The sequence below is a fragment of the Neophocaena asiaeorientalis genome, unplaced genomic scaffold (assembly GCF_003031525.2).
Source record: "Neophocaena asiaeorientalis asiaeorientalis breed wild unplaced genomic scaffold, Neophocaena_asiaeorientalis_V1.1 scaffold118, whole genome shotgun sequence".
Lineage (NCBI taxonomy): Eukaryota > Metazoa > Chordata > Mammalia > Artiodactyla > Phocoenidae > Neophocaena > Neophocaena asiaeorientalis.
This window is the reverse complement of record NW_020175528.1, coordinates 9,419,507-9,437,383: the sequence shown is the minus strand read 5'-3', so window position 1 is coordinate 9,437,383 and position 17,877 is coordinate 9,419,507. Positions and strand designations below refer to the sequence as shown.

Below are 17,877 nucleotides of genomic sequence, written 5' to 3'. Positions count from 1 at the left end.
TACAACAGAATCAAACATGCCCCTGCCAATTCTAAAGCTCCATGTTTCTAAATATGAACCTACATAATTAATAACTTCATATTTCCTTTAAGGGTTAAAGAAAAGAGAAGCAATAAGAGACGAAAAGAGAATGAATTGCTAATTTAAAAAACCCAATAATCTAAAGTTCCAAGGAATAAATGCTATTAAAAGAAAATATGAATGACTTCCCTGGTGGTCCAGTGGTTAAGACTCTGCACTTCCACTGCAGGGTGCACAGGTTCGATCCCTGGGCAAGGAACTAAGATCCTGCATGCTGTGAGGCACAGCCAAAAAAAATTTTTTTAAAAAGAAAAGAAAAGAAAGAAAACATGAAAGAACTAAATCTCCAAGGAAAAGCTATTAATCAACTCAAATATTTATTGAATTCCTACTGTGTAACTCTTACTAGGTACCAGAAACAAAGTTTAGTAAGACACAGTCCTGCCTTCCAGGTACCCATGATCTAAGGGGCTTAGTGACTAGTCAGCAACACACTATATAGTAGCATCTCCATATCCTCTTAAAACTCACCAACCAGTTGGACAAATACTGTTGTCAGGGAATTAACAGTCAAGTGGGAGAATTCAACTGCCAAAAATAAAATCATCTGGCATACCAATAGCACGACTGAAACTGACTTTATCTTTTCAAAAGCAACATCCTAATACCTGTCCAAAATAGAACTAGAATCAACCTGATATCCAACATACTTAAATTTTATTATTACAAACCCAGATTTCAGGGGTGTTCTTATTCAGCTAAAAGAAAGAGCTAATATTTTCTACCTCTTCACTCACTTCCTTTGAATGACTATGTTACCACATCTAGTTCCTCTGCCTCAATTTTTAGTTCCCCTTTTTCCTAGTTACATGACTCCACAGCCCACTTCCCACCAGCTATCTCTGCATTCCTGTCAGCCTCTATCTTTAGTGTCAACATAAAGACCAGATTTAAGCAGCTCTCAGGGATAGTTCCTTTCACTAGATGACAACATACATTCCACACCTACCTGCCTGAGGCACAGGGAACACTGCTGGCAGGGACTGATTATTCTTCTATATCTTTTTGTTTTGTATCTACGTTAAAAAATACAACTTAGGCAGTCACAAACACTGCTCAAGTGAGTGAGTGAAAGATGATGAGAATGTTAATTATAAAGAAGATAACAAAGATAACATTTACTATGTGTCAGATACTGTTCTAAGCAGTTTACCTTATTTAATCATCACTACAACACTCCAGTTTACAAATTAAAAAACGGAGGTATTTATAGTGACTAAGTAATTTGATCCATATCACATAGCTAGTCAAGTTCCCAGAGCAGTCCACTGAAAATCATTTAACCCATCACGTAACTGAACCACAGAATAACAGTTCACTTCAGGTGAAAAAGAAAGAAGACAAGGAGTGGCAGATGTTAGAATCAACAGAGGAAAAAAAGAGAGAGAGAATGAAAGAAAACAAAGGAGAAAAGAGAAACAAGGAGAACTCCATTCCCTGTTCAGTCTATAAATCCTCTACCTCATTTCAAAAGTCATCCTAAGACTATTCCAAGGACTTCGGGGACCAATTTGAAGAAGAGATCTGAATAGCAATGGACTCAGTCCTTTAAAGGTTCTACTTCCACTCCATCTCAAAAAGATCCAGACTGTTCTAGAAAAATCTAATCAACCAGTTTCCTACTAAAGAGGGTAACACAGGGTGAGAAATCTCATAGGGATTAGATTTGCTATGCCCTCAAAAAGCTACGGTATAGAAAACAGCCTGGCTGTCTCAAGTTCTACAATGATTCTAGGCCCTTCCACAAGAGCTACAGTATGAAAAAGCATGGCTGAGGACCACATTAAGCTTTGGTCAGCAACAATTCTGACCCTTCTATTTCTCACTTAATGTCATTAAGCAAATCGCTTGCACCCTGAAAGAAAAACCAGTAAATCCTTTGCATAGCACCTAGAGTACAGGCGTACACACACACACATCACACGTACAGATACAGTTAATTCTTCTTTTCTAGCTTCACATAAATGAGAAATAGGAAATATATACACTTTCTAGTGTAGAGGACAGTAAGACAGTAGCCCAGAAAGGACTACAAAGGTTTTGAGGAGCAACCTTCTTCTCTAAAAACTCTGCTACCCACCATCAAACGTAAGGCCATTATGCTGCCTGCATCTGCCTCACAAGATGCAGTGTTGCTCCAGGACCTTGCTTCAGACATACATCATGGGAGACTTACAGAGGAATACCCAAGCCCCAACTCTCCCATCCTTTCTCCAAGTTCAGAGGACTTGGCTTAAGTACCTACTGTTAAGGACTGAATGCTTGTGTCCCCCCAAAATTCATATATTGAAGCCCTAAGGAAACGTGATAGTCCTAGGAAGTGAGGTCTTTGGGAGGTAATTAGGTTTAGGTGAGGTTATGAGGGTGGAGTCACCATGATGGTATTTGTGTCCTTATAAGAAGAGGAATATAGATTAGAGCTTCCTGCTTCTGTCACCACGTGAGGACACAGCAGCAAGGTGGCCATCTGTAAGCCAGGAAGAGGGCCTTCACCGAGAACGGAATCTGCTGGCACCTGGATCTCGGACTTCCCAGGTTCCAGAACTGACCATATGGAGGAAATGTCTGAGGAAATGGTGAAATGAAAGAGATAATTTGTGAACTTGGCTGAAAGGCTAAACAATTGGTCTGAAAGTTTTTTCAAACTGTCACAAATCTAAAAAAAAAAAAAAAAATTCCAATATATTCACTGGAAAAAATTTGCATGTAAGTGGAACCACGCAGTTCAAACCTGTGCTGTTCAAGGGTCGACTGTATAAAGAAAACTCCAGGTTCAGAGTGGATTGATGGCAGAAAACCAGAGTGAACAGTCTAGATGCAAGCCAAGCTCTCAAGATTAAAAAGTCAAGATGGAAGAAAAAACTCATCAGGTTTTTGGTGACCCTCAGCAGAATTCATCCAAATGGAAGCCTGTCCAATAAGAAGAGCAAATCTATGGGTCTGTGAGGAACCATTACACCAATTTCCATAGTGGCTGCACCATTTTATATTCACACCAACAATACCAAGGGTTCCAGTTTCTCCACATGTTTGTCAATACTTATTTTCTGGGTTTTGATAACAGCCATCCTAATGGTTATGATATGATATCTCATTGTGGTTTTGACTTGCATTTCTCTAATAATTAGTGATTTGAACATTTTTTCTTGTGCTTACTGGCCATTTGTACATCTTCTTTGGAGAACTGACTATTCAATTTTTTTGTCCATGTTTAAATCTAGTCGTTTATTTTTTTGTTGTTAAACAGTAGGAGTTCTTTATATATTCTAGATGTTACCCCCTAATTAGATATATGATTTGCAAATATTTTCTCCCATTCCATGGGTTTCCTCTTCACTCTCTTGATACGTTCTTTGAATGCACAAATGTTTTAAATTTTGATGTAGTCCAATTTATCTATTTTTTTTCTTTTTATACCTGTGTTTTTGGTGTTATAGCCAAGAAATCATTGCCAAACCCAAACTCATGAAGTTTTTCCCATATGTTTTCTCCTAAGTGTTTTTTTAGTATTAGCTCAGCTCTTATGTTTAGGTCTTTGATTCACTTTAAGTTAATCTTTTGTATATGGTGTAAGGTAAGAGCTCAACTTCATTCTTTTGCATGTGAATATTCAATTTTCCTGGCACCATTTGCTGAAAAAATATGGAACACTTTACAAATTTCCATGTCATACTTGTGCGGGGGCCATGCTAATCTTCTCTATATCATTCCAATTTTAGTTTATATGCTGCCAAAATGAGCATTAGATGTCTTTCAAAGTTAAAATTATCTTTGGGATTTCTCAAAGAGCCCCTGGAAAATCACAATGATTTATACATTTATCTTATAAAAAGAGAGATGCCAGAAATATTTTAGGTTACTTTGATATACTTTATACCCCTGAACTAGCTCATCACTATATAAGGAATTCATGAGAATTATCAAATGAAAAGATAATTTTGTACAGATTAAATGTTATTCATATAAAATTTTCTGAGATTGTACATCGTGCAAAATAAACTGACAGGATCAAGAGATTTGTTAATGCCTTCATTGTCCATGAGGTAATCTAAACCAAGGAGAAGTATTAATAAAACTCTTCAGAATGGAAAAGAAAAGAGATAAGACCATTATGCTTCTCTTCTGACTCATTAATGTTAACTTCAGGTTGAAATTTTCTATGGACATCTTGTACAACTTTTTAAAATATCACTATCAAAGTCATTACAGATACACCAATTACCAAGAAAAACAGTAAGATTCTACATAAAACACACAGCATTTAAATATATGTGCTCATCAGCACTCAAGACCGCACACACTCTCAAGAGCAACATTTATCACGTACTTATTGTACATGAGATCTCATTAAACATCAAGCAATAAAATAATGAGCAAGGTCCCCCACTTTCAAGTAATAGCTATGCACGTGCACCTGTATGTTTGTAAACACTTTGTAAGATTCCATTATTTTGTTATTGTATAACACTCCATTATTTAGGTCTTTTTAAAAACTTTTCCTTTAAGAGATGTTTTTAGGCATGAATAAATTTTACTGTTTAAATTTACTTACTGCTAAAATGTCCGCTTCTACAGGCAGTAGGTTTAGGAATGCAAAGAGCTGGACAGTCAAGATGGTATAGACTTGTGTGGCCGACAGCATGAGCATCCCGATGGAGAGCAGCATCTCGCTGTAAAATCACCTGGAAGACAAGCAGATGAATAACAATAAGTTCTGGTGCATTGTCCTTGAAAATAAGTTATTTGATATATTAGTTCCTGATGTCCAAAAATATCTCTTAATTACAAACATGGATTAAGATTAAAATGAAACTTGTATTTCAAAAGCACAATTGTTTACACAGATTTGGACATTTAGGTAAACACTCAGTGTTAGTCAATACCTACATAACTCAAGGTGACTAAGTTCTATGTTTTAGCCACAAAATAAAGATCCTCCCACAGTTCTCAGTTTATAGTACAGCTTGTCTACCAACTCAATTATGGGACGAGCAAGATTTCAGTCAAAATAATGATTAAAAATGCACAAGCACCTTTGATTTAAAATTTTTTACAAAGAATTTTATAATCTGTAAATTTACTTTTTGTTTATTCTTGAATATTGTACCCACATTAGCATACTTTTTTTAAATGGCCATTTATTATAAAGTAATACTTTTTGCCCTTTTCCTCCTAGCAATATATACATACCTTTCTGCTTATTCTTGAATATTGTACCCACATTAGCATACTTTTTTTAAATGGCCATTTATTATAAAGTAATACTTTTTGCCCTTTTCCTCCTAGCAATATATACATACCTTTCTGCTTATTCTTGAATATTGTACCCACATTAGCATACTTTTTTTAAATGGCCATTTATTATAAAGTAATACTTTTTGCCCTTTTCCTCCTAGCAATATATACATACCTTTCTGCCTCTCTACATCCCAATGGCAATAGTGCAGCTACCTCTCCCAACCTCACCCAATTCTCTACATGAATCCCTATCTATCTTACAGCAAAAAGGTACCATGAAAGAACTCAATGTTAACCAAGTAAGTAACAAAATTCTCATTGGTAAGCCTCAACCAATTGTATAACACACTTCTTAAATGGTGAGAATGGAGTTTACAAAGACAAGAGCCTTTATAATGAATTATTTCATTAAATACCACAAATTCACGTAATAGCAATTTTGATGCTGATTGCTGTTGGTAAAGCTCTGGACTTAGAGACTACCAGAGAGACTCACAATGACTCTTTGACACACACTGAAAGAGAGATACCTTGAATAATTTTTGAACTACCATCTTACAAAGCCATTAATAACAGAGATAAAATAAAGGTGAAAATACGTTAAACATATAGATTTATCCCAGAGACAGAAAGTAAATTAGTGGTTGCCTGGGGATGGGAGTAAGAATCAGGCAGAGAGGGGGGACAAATAGAAATGGGAATGACCACTCGTGGAAACGGGGTTCTTTTCGGGATGATGAAAATGTTGTAAAATTAGATTGCGCCGATGACTGCACAACTCTACAAATAAACTAAAAATCACTGCACTTTTTACTTTAAATGGGTAAATTCTATGGTGTATCATATCTCAATAAAGCTGTTTTTAAAATGCATAGATTTGTTGGTATTAGTTTCTTAAGTAAAATACATTTTATAATATAGCTCTGTTGAGAAAAGAGTTAACACAGCAGGTCTGAGACTGCTATCCTTAGAAAGGCCTGCTTACAAGGTTGGCCCTTCGCTGGCATCCGAGGACTTAAGATTTCAGGAGGGTTCCCATCATTCTCTGATAAGAACAGTTCATTGTACCTAAATTCTGCAAACAATGTGGTTTATGTTGAATACCTACTTTCTTTCTGGGAGTCTGAAATTTTGGTATATGCTAGGTGGAGGGTGCCTACCTGAATAGCCCCCAATATAAACCCTGGGCACTGAATCTCTAATGAGCTCCCCTGGTAGACATTTCACATGTGTCATCATAACTCACTGCTGAGAAGTTAAGCTTATCCCCTGAGACTCCACTGAGACTCTTAAAAGCTCACACCTGGTTTTCTCTGGATTTTACCCCATGTACCTTTTCCCTTTGCCAACTCTGCTTTGTATCCTTTCACTGTAATAAATCATAGTCATGAGTACAATCATATGCTGAGTCCTGTAAGTCCTTCTAGTGAATCACTGAACTTGGGGGTGGTCTTGGGTACCCCCATCATAACCACATTATACAATTTCTAGGCAGAAATCATACCATAAAAACATATAAATCCTTATAAAATAAGGTATAGTTGCTACTAAATTTTGCTAGAAAAAATAAATACACAGTATATTGACCACTGACCTGTTTGGGAAACTTAACCTGAATAAGAACTATGACTTCCCTTGTAAAGTTTTGGAATTCCCAGCTAACTTTAGGGGAGCGAGATGAACTTAGAGTTTAGAGGTGAAATAACTCTTAAGGATAGGAATGATAATAAGCACAACAACTCTAACTGACCACTTACTAACCGGACATTGCTCTAAGCATGTTATTGAATTTAAGTCATCTAATCCTAATAACACCCTATAAGGTATCATTGCATAGTTGGGGAAGACTTAGGCCCTATTAGGGAACTTGTCCAAGATCAAATAATGACTAATAGCAGAGCCAGTATTCAAACCCAGGCAATCTGTCTCTGAAGTCTACATGCTAACACCCAAATGAAAACAGCATCAATATCCAAGGTTGATGTCCAAAAGGTAGAGTAATGGATCTATGCTTACACAGGTACTCAAGGGCTTCAAACCAATGTTCGTGGCACAGCAGCCACTGGAGTATTTACTTCTTTTGCTGTGTGAGTGTGTGTGTGTGTGTGTGTGTGTGTGCAGTGGGTTTTGGTTATACTTTTTATTGTCTTTTTTAAAATAACACATTCAGGACTTTTTAAAGTCTCTATTTACAAAACGAATTCTTGTTCATTGTAGAAAATGTGTGAAAAATTAAAATCACTCATAATCACCAAATAAAAGAATAACCAGTGTCCATATTTTGATGTATAACCCCCCATTCTTTTAGTTATGTGTAAATTCAAATATATACTTAGCAAAATTGGGATACACTATAGATGTTTTGTTAACTATTCTCTTCACTTACTGTATTATGAATATTTTCCTAATTCATTACTATATTTGAAAAAATTAAAACTTTCAAACCCTGTACCATAACATCCCCTCAAGAACCCTTACAGACAGCAGTCCATGAGACCCGCTAGGGCTTCCACCCCTTTCAAACACTACTTTTTTAAAAAATCTATCTCATATACTGGGTTCCCATATATGACTTTGATATACAAAATGAAAACTACTGGTCTAAAACAGGACGTATAACGACCACATGATATTTCGTATAAATGTTCTATAACGGATTTAATGGAATCCATATTGTTGGAGATTGAATTTGCTTCTTCTTATAAACTCTGCAGTAAATATTCTTATAGTTAAACCTTACAAGTACATCCTTAATTTTTTTAGATTAAAGTCACAGAAGTGAGTGGTAGTAGTATAACTGTGGTAAGGAATATGAGATCTAGTATTAGACAGACCTAAGTTTATATCTCAGCACTGCCACATGCTAACAGTGTGATTCTGAGGCAAAAGTATTAAATTGCTTCCTCTGTAAAAGGAGATTATTTAGGATTTAAAAGACAACTGTAGTGAATAAATACAAAAATACATATAAGGACTTAACACAACAGTGAAATACAGGAGGAGAAGAGTTTGGGTGGTGATGCCAGTAGATGAGAGAGAAAATACAGAAGGAGAACTACAGTTAGTGGAAGTGAGAGCAATTTGGGAATTTTTTCACTTAATGTTTATGAAACATTCTAGTGGACATGTAAACAGTGATAAATAGAAGTCAGGAGCTCTACCCAAGGCATAAGAGAGATTTAGGAATCATCAACAAACAGGTGATAACTAAAGTGATCTTAATGTAAAAGTAAAAATTAAAAAGAGAAGAGGGCTAAAGAAAACTGAATGTCTAAATTTAGGTACAAACAGAAAGCAGAGAAAAGAAAGAGAGAAAGAGATTGATTTCACAAAAGCCTAGAAAAAAAAGAACTTTAAAATGAATGTGGGGGAAGGAAGGCAGTTAGTCAACAGAAGTAAATGTTGGAGAAGAGGCAAAAAGGTCTACAATTTTCACATTTTTAAGAGTCTGTCCAGGGAATTCCCTCGCGGTCAGCGGTCAGGACTCCGTGCTTTCACTGCTGAGGGCCCGCGTTTGATCACTGGTCAGGGAACTAAGATCCCACATGCCGCGCAGTGTAGCCAAAAAGAAAAATTGTTTAAAAAAAAAAAAAGAGTCTGTCCAAACTAAACAAGTAAGTTTCCAGTAATCGAACAGGTGCCCTTGCCCTTGCTCTGATCAGCTTACTGTTTCAAGAATGCACCCTGCTGTTACCAGCACTAAATCTTTACTCGTGTATTATCCAGAAACTAAAATATACTCTACCTACAAAGGAAAAACTATGAATCCTATAAAATTGCATGCAAAATTTTATGTATGTATAGATACATGCAGTTTCTTGAAAAAGGTCCATGGTTGTTAATGCAGTCTCCAAAAAAAGCACAATAGGGTTTTTTTTGTTGTTAAATCTTCCCTTCTCCAAGAAGTTTTCTGGAAGGAAAAGTTAAACAAGCTTAAATCCTTTGTTACTTTCTCCCAGCACTTAAACTACTGGGTTGGGATAAATATAGACTGTCAACTGTATCACTAGGCAACATTATTTATTGTAAAAATGACTTTCTAATTGGTGAAAACTGTAAAGACTGTATGTAGGTTAACTGTAAAAATCCTTGAGAGACACCAGACAGGTTTCTAGAGATGTATCCATTCCCACCATCTCTGATCATACCTAATTTTGCCTTCTATTTGACAAAATTCTACTACTAATTATAAACAAACATTTTATCTGAAATTAGCTACTTGACTCTGTCTAAAGGGTTTTCCAACTAGCAAGTTCTCATTCTACTTTTCGTCAGTCTATATCACCTAAGATGTATTCTTGCCAAAATTATTTTAACCCAGTTCTAACAAGCCTTTAGCTCTAACTTCAAGTTTACAAGAAATACATGGAATAGAATTAAATAAGTAAAATAAAATGGATGTGTTACTTGAGGGCATTGCCCCAATTCCTATAAAATTAAATGGAATAAACAAAACAGTGTTAGGGGGACAGAATGGGAGAACGGCATGAGACTGTTGTACATTAAAAGAGATAAAAAACATTACATCCAAATGCCAAACACAGGTTCAAGCAAACCAACAATAAAAATACAATTTAGGAACAAGAGGGACAATGTGAATGTAGTCCAGATATTAGATAAATTTTTTAAAATAATTGTTGATTTTCTAGGTATGATGACAGTATTGTGGTCATATGAGAAAGTCCCTATTTTTAGAGCTGCCTACTGAAATGCTTACGAATGAGATGTCATGATATCTGTAATTTACTTTAAAATTCTCCAGCCAAAAAAAATAAATAAACCAAAACACTAATCAACGTTAAATCTAGGAGAAAATTATATTGAGGTTCATTATACTATTTCTCTACTTTTCTTTATGTTTGGTAATTTGTATAATAAGTTTTATTAATTCAGTGAATAAATAACTGTTTCAACTCTTCAGTGACCTTTTTATAGAAGGCCTTCAGTCTCATTTTTTTTAATATGGTATAATACACACAACATAAAATTTACCATTTTAAACATTTTTAAGTGTAAAGTTTAGGTTAGTGACATTAACTACATTCAAATTGTGCAACCATCACCACCATCCATCTCCAGAACTTTTTCCTCTTCCCAAAGTGAAACTCTGTACTCATTAAATACTGATTTCCCATTCCCCCTCCCCCTAGCCTCCAAGCAACCACTATTCTACTTTCTATCTCTATGAATTTTACTACTCTATATCAGGTAACTGACATAAGTGGAATCACTTTATGTCTATTTATGTCTGGCTTATTTCACTTAGCATGTCTTTAAGATTCGTCCACGGGCTTCCCTGGTGAAGCAGTGGTTGAGAGTCCGCCTGCCGATGCAGGGGACACGGGTTTGTGCCCTGGTCCAGGAAGATCCCACATGCCGCGGAGCGGCTGGGCCCGTGAGCCATGGCCGCTGAGCCTGTGCGTCCAGAGCCTGTGCTCCGCAACAGGAGAGGCCCGCGTACCGCAAAAAAAAAAAAAAAGATTCATCCACATTGTAGAATATGTCAGAATTTCCTTCTCTTTTCAGGCTGAATAATATTCCATTATATGTATTTACATTTTGTTTATCCATTTATCTATCAATGGATGCTTTGGTTGATGCCACCTTTTGGCTACTGTGAACAATGCTGCTTTGAACACGGGTGTACAAATATGAGTCTCTGCTTCTTTTGGGTATATATCCAGAAGTGAAACTGCTGGATTATATGGCAATTCTATATTCAATTTATTTGAGGAATCACATACCATTTTCCACAACAGCTGCACCATTTTACATTCCCACCAGCAATACATAAGGGTTCCAATTTCTTCATATCCTCGACAGCACTTATTTTCTGCTTGATAACAGCCACAGTAATGGATATAAAGTGGTACCTCATTGTGGCTTTGATTTGCACTTCTCTAATGATTAGTGATGTTGACCTCTTTTCATATGCTTATTGGCTTTCTGTATATCTTCATTGGAGAAATAATTATTCAAATCCATTGCCCATTTTTTAAATTGAAGTATACCTGATTTACACTGTTGTGTTAGTTTCTGGTACAGCAAAGTGATTCAGACATATGTGTGTGTGTGTATGTATATTCTTTTTCAGATTATTTTACATTATAGGTTATTACAAGATAGTGAATATAGTTTGCTGTATAGCCCTATACTGTAGGACCTTGTTGTTTATCTATGTTATATATAGTAGTGTGTGTATGTTAATCCCAAACTCCTAAGTTATCCCTCCCCCTCTACCTTTCCCTTTTGGTAACCATAAGTTTGTCTTCTATGTAATTGAGTCTATTTCTGTTTTGTAAATAAGTTCATTTGTATCATTTTGTTTTTTAGATTCCACATATAAGTGATATCATATGATATTTGTCTTTCTCTGACTTACTTCACTTAGTATGATAATCTCTAGGTCCATCCATGTTGCTGCAAATGGCATTATTTCATTCTTTTTCTGGCTGAGTAATATTCCATTGGGTGTGTGTGTGTGTGTGTGTGTGTGTATACACACATATATATACACACATCTTCATTATCCATTCATCTGTCGATGACACTTAGGTTGCTTCCATGTCTTGTCCTTTGCCCATTTTTAATCGGGTGGTGGTGGTTGTTGAGTTTTGAAAGTTCTTTATATATTCTGCATATATTTCCCTTATGATATATATGACTGAAATATATTTTCACCAATTCCATGGGTTGTCTTTTTACTCTGCATAGTGTCCTTTGATACCCAAGTTTTTAATTTTGAGGAACCAACTCTTGATTTTGTTAATTTTCTACTGGCCTTGTGAATTTGAGAACCTTTGAACTGGGGCTGGTACATGTGGTTATCCATATGGCTTAAGAGCACAGATGCCAGTTACTCATCTAATGCTGTTCTGGTAGTTGCAAAATTTAAAAACTTCCCCAAGCAGCAGAGTAATCCTAACCTCACATTTAAGTTTGTGACAATACCATGCAACTCATCTACACAAAACTATATTCTAAACTTCATTTTACAGATGGGGATGCATTTAGTAAGTGTTTAAGACCAACATTACTTTCAGGAATTTGCTTTCCAAATAATCTTTAATTCTGAAGATGACTCACAGTCTGACATCAACTAGTTCAGTACCAAATAACACTCAAAAACAGCTAACCATCGCCATAAGAAAGCCTCTGAATAAGCTCATATTCCATTGGTTCTCAAGCTACTCTTGTGTATCACTGGGATTTCAAAAACTTGACCAAAATGCCCCACTGATGAAATAATGGTAATCTTTTCCTAATTTGAAAAAAGATTTAATAGGTAGTAATTTCAATTTATTTTTCTCCATAAATGTATCTTATACTACAAAACGCATCAAAAAGATATGTACTATAGAAAGCACTAACAGAAAAAAATACCTGAATAGCTAGTTAACTATTTTAGTGTAAAATTTATAATAGCCAAATCACATTGCATTAAATAGATGTTTTTTTTTTACAAATGTGCTCATGGTCATGTATGTTTATTATATATATATGGTACTATAAAATTTCCTCCAAAACAGTGTTCTCAATTCATACAAGTGAATATATCAATAACTTCATAGTATTACTTAAAAAGCATCATGACTTCCAAGAGTTCAACTGAGAACTACTAATATATACTACAGTTAAGTTTCCATAAAGCATAGTTTTTAATGCTTTTAATGAAACGGTTGAGAGACTGTCATGAGAAAAAGTGAAAAAAACGACAGCAGGGCTTAACTTTTTAAGCAAAAATAAAATACCCAATAGTTCTTTGCAAGGAAACTGAAGGTTGCCCAGCTAATTTCTCTAACATGAAGCCATCTAAAGTAAAAGCAAGCCTCATCTAAGATGTTTTACTTTTACTGTCAACCAATGTTTTTCAGATTCCACGACAATTTGATTTTTCCAACAAATGCAACAAAATAAGCAAAATTTTAATTTTAAAAGGTTAGCAAACAGGTTTCTCCAAAACATCAATTCTTTCCAGCCTCTGAGACTCACACAAACTATTCCCAATATTTAGTGTGTACCCTGATCCCCAAACCAGACAAGGACAACACACACGCAAAAAAAATTATAGGCCAGTATCTCTGATGAACATAGATGCAAAATCCTCAACAAAATACTAGCAAACTGAATACAACAACACTTTAAAGGATAATCATAATCAAGTAGAATTTATTTCAGGGATGCAAGGATAGTTCAACATTCACAAATCAATGTGATACATGACATTAACAAATGAAAGAAAAAAGCATTTGATCATTGCAACAGATGCAGAAAAAGCATTTGACAAGATTCAACGCTCATTTATGTAAAAACTCTCAATAGAGTGGGTATAGAAGCAATGTACCTCAACATAATAAAGGCCATATACAACAAACCCACAACTAACATCACATTCAAAAGTGAAAAACTGAAAGCTATCCCTCTAAATTGAGGAATAAGACAAGGATGCCCACTCTTGCCACTCTTATTCAACATATCACTGGAAGTCCTAGCCATAGCAATTAGGCAAGAAAAAGAAATAAAAGGAATCCAAATTGGAAGAAGTAAAACTGTCACTATGTGCAGATGACATGCTTTTATATATAAAAAACCCTAGGGGACCCCCCTGGCAGTCCAGTGGTTAAGACTTCACCTTCCAGTGCAGGGGGTGCAGGTTCAATCCTGGTCAGGGAGCTAAGATCCCACATGCCTTGTGGCCAAAAAACCAAATCATAAAACAGAAGCCATATTGTAACAAATTCAATAAAGACTTAAACAATGGTCCACATCAAAAAAAAGAAAATCTTAAAACAAAAACCCTAAAGACTCCAACAAAAAACTGTTAGAAATAATGAACTAATACAGTAAAGTTGCAGAGTTGCACAAAATTAATATGCAAAAATCTACTGCATTCGTATACACTAAAAACAAATTAGCAGAAAGAGAAATTAAGAGCACAATCCAATTTACAATCACAACAAAAAGAATAAAATACCTAGGAATAAATTTAATCAAGAAAGTGAAAGACCTGTACACTGAAAGACACTGTTAAATGAAACTGTAGACACAAAGAAATGAATATATATTCCATGCTCATGGACTGAAAGAATTAACATTGTTAAAAGGTTCATATCATCTAAAGCATCCTACAGATTCAATGCAATCTCTATCGAAATCCCAAGGACATTTTTCACAGAAATAGAACAAAAAACCCTAAAATTATATGGAACCACAAAAGACCGCAAATAGCCAAAGCAATCCTAAGTAAAAGAACAAAGCTGGAGCTTCCCTGGTGGCGCAGTGGTTGAAAGCCCGCCTGCCAATGCAGGGGACACAGGTTTGTGCCCCAGTCCGGGAAGATCCCACATGCCATGGAGTGGCTAGGCCCGTGAGCCACGGCTGCTGAGCCTGTGCGTCCGGAGTCTGTGCTTCACAACAGGAGAGGCCACAACAGTGAGAGGCCCGCATACCACAAAAAAAAAAAAAAAAAAAAAAAAAACAAAAAAAAAAAAAAAAAAAAAAAAACCAGAACAAAGCTGGAGACATCACGCTCCCTAACTTCAAATTATAATACAAAGCTATAGTAACCAAACAGCATAGTATTGAAAGAAAAACAGACATAGATTAATGGAACACAGCTGAGAGCCCAAGAACAAATCCATACCTACATGGACAATTAATTTATGACAGAGGAGCAGAAAACCACAATGGAGAAAGAATAGTCTCTTCAATAAATATTGGGAAAACCAGACAGTTGTATGGAAAAAAATGAAACTAGAGCACTATCTCATACCATACACAAAAATCAACTAAAAATAGATTAAGGACTTAATGTAAGACCTAAAACCATAAAACTCAATAGAAGAAACCATAGGCAGTGCACTCTTTAATATCACCCTTAGCAATACGTTTCTGAGTATGTCTCCTCAGGCAAAGGAAACAAACAAAAACAAATGGGACTACGTCAAACTAAAAAGCTTCTGCACAGCAAAGGAAATCACCTATAAAATGAAAAGACAACCTACTGAATGGGAAAAGAGATTTGCAAATCATACATCTGATAAGGGGTTAATATACAAAACATATAAAGAACTCATAAAACTCAATAGCAAAAAAACAAACAACCCAATGTAAAAATGAGCACAGGACCAGAAACGTCAATTTTCCAAAGAAGACACACAGATGGACAAAAGGCACTGAAAACGTAATTAACATCACTATTACAGAAGTGCAAATCAACACCTCAATGAGGAGACTAGGAACCAAGATGGCGGAGTAAAAGGACGTGCTCTCACTCTCTCTTGTGAGAACACCAGAATCACACCTAGCTGCTGGACAATCATCGACAAAAAGACACTGGAAGTCACCAAAAAAGATACCCCACATCCAAAGACAAAGGAGAAGCCACAATGAGATGGTAGGAGGGGTGCAATCACAGTAAAATCAAATCCCATAACTGCTGGATGGGTAACTCACAGACTGCAGAACACTTATGCCACAGAAGTCCACTCACTGGAGTGAAGGTTCTGAGCCCCACGTCCAGCTTCCCAACCTGGGGGTCCAGCAATGGGAGGAGGATTTCCTAGAGAATCAGACTTTGAAGCCTAGTGGGATTTGATTGCAGAATTTTGACAGGACTGGGGGAAACAGAGACTCCACTCTTGAAGGGCACACACAAAGTACTGTGCACATCAGGACCCAGCAGAAGGAGCAGTGACCCCAGGGAAGACTGAACCACACCTACCTGCTAGTGTTGGAGGGTCTCCTGCAGAGGCCGGCGGTGGCTGTGGCTCACCGTGGGGACAAGGACACTGGCAGCAGAAGTTCTGGGAAGTACTCCTTGGCGGGAGCCCTCCCAGAGTCCGCCATTAGCCCCATCAAAGAGCCCAGGTAGGCTCCAGTGTTGGGTTGCCTCAGGCCAAACAACCAACAGGGAGTGAACCCAGCCCCACCCATCAGCAGTCAAGCGGATTAAAGTTTTACTGAGCTCTGCCCACCAGAGCAACACTTAGCTCTACCCACCACCAGTCCCTCCAATCAGGAAGCTTGCACAAGCCTCTTAGATAGCCTCATCCACCAGACGGCAGGCAGCAGAAGCAAGAAGAACTACAATCCTGCAGCCTGTGGAACAAAAACCACATTCACAGAAAGACAGACAAGATGAAAAGGCAGAGGGCTATGTACCAGGTTAAGGAACAAGATAAAACCACAGAAAAAAAACAATGAAGTGGAGATAGGCAACCTTCCAGAAAAAGAATTCAGAAGAATGATAGTGAAGATGATCCAGGACCTCGGAAAAAGAATGGAGGCAAAGATCGAGAAGATACAAGAAATGTTTAACAAAGACCTAGAAGAATTAAAGAACAAACAAACAGAGACGAACAATACAATAACTGAAATGAAAACTACACTAGAAGGAATCAATAGCAGAATAACTGAGGCAGAAGAACAGATAAGTGACCTGGAAGACAGAATGGTGGAATTCACTGCTGTGGAACAGAATAAAGAAAACAGAATGAAAAGAAAAGAAGACAGCCTAAGAGACATCTGAGATAATATTAAACACAACAACATTCACATTTTAGGGGTCCCAGAAGGAGAAGGGAGAGACAAAGAACCAGAGAAAATATATGAAGAGATTATAGTCAAAAACTTCCCTAACATGGGAAAGGAAATAGCCACCCAAGTCCAGGAAGCTCAGCGAGTCCCATACAGGATAAACCCAAGGAGAAACATGCCGAGACACACAGTAATCAAATTGGCAAAAATTAAAGGCAAAGAAAAATTACTGAAAGCAGCAAGGGAAAAATGAAAAAAAACATACAAGGGAACTCCCATAAGGTTAACAGCTGATTTCTCAACAGAAACACTACAAGCCAGAAGAGAGTGGCATGATATACTTAAAGTGATGAAAGGGAAGAACCTACAACCAAGATTACTCTACCCAACAAGGATCTCATTCAGGTTCGAGGGAGAAATCAAAAGCTTTACAGACAAGCAAAAGCTAAGAGAATTCAGCACCACCAAACCAGTTTTACAACGAATGCTAAAGGAACTTCTCTAAGTGGGAAACACAAGAGAAGAAAAGGACCTACAAAACCAAACCCAAAACAATTAAGAAAATGGTCATAGGAACATACATATCGATAATTATCTTAAATGTGAATGGATTAAATGCTCCAACCAAAAGACACAGGCTCACCGAATGAAAACAAAAACAAGACCCACCTATATGCTGCCTACAACAGACCCACTTCAGACCTAGGAACACATACAGACTTAAAGTGAGGGGATGGAAAAAGATATTCCATCCAAATAGAAATCAAAAGCTGGAGTAGCAATACTCATATCAGATAAAATAGACTTGAAAATAATGAACGTTACAATAGACGAGCAAGGACACTACAAAATGATCAAGGGATCAATCCAAGTAGAAGATATAACAATTATAAATATATATGCACCCAACAGAGGAGCACGTCAATACATAAGGCAACTGCTAACAGCTATAAAAGAGGAAATCGACAGTAACACAATAATATTGGGGGACTTCAACACCTCACTTACAGCAATGGACAG

The 17,877-nt window shown here is 36.6% G+C and overlaps 1 protein-coding gene and 1 non-coding gene across 2 annotated transcripts in view; both read right to left on the bottom strand.

Annotated features, from left to right (window-relative positions):
- Positions 1-17,877, bottom strand: part of RNF13 (ring finger protein 13) — a 136,009-nt gene that overhangs the window by 102,241 nt on the left and 15,891 nt on the right. Inside the window, exon 2 of the mRNA XM_024768987.1 lies at positions 4,634-4,763. Within this exon, the coding sequence (XP_024624755.1) occupies positions 4,634-4,747 (114 nt within the window). The 5' untranslated portion in view covers positions 4,748-4,763. The remainder of the gene's footprint in view (positions 1-4,633; positions 4,764-17,877) is intronic.
- On the bottom strand, positions 3,718-3,824 carry LOC112415946 (U6 spliceosomal RNA). The gene has a single exon (XR_003006395.1). It is a non-coding gene; the product is annotated as a U6 spliceosomal RNA (small nuclear RNA).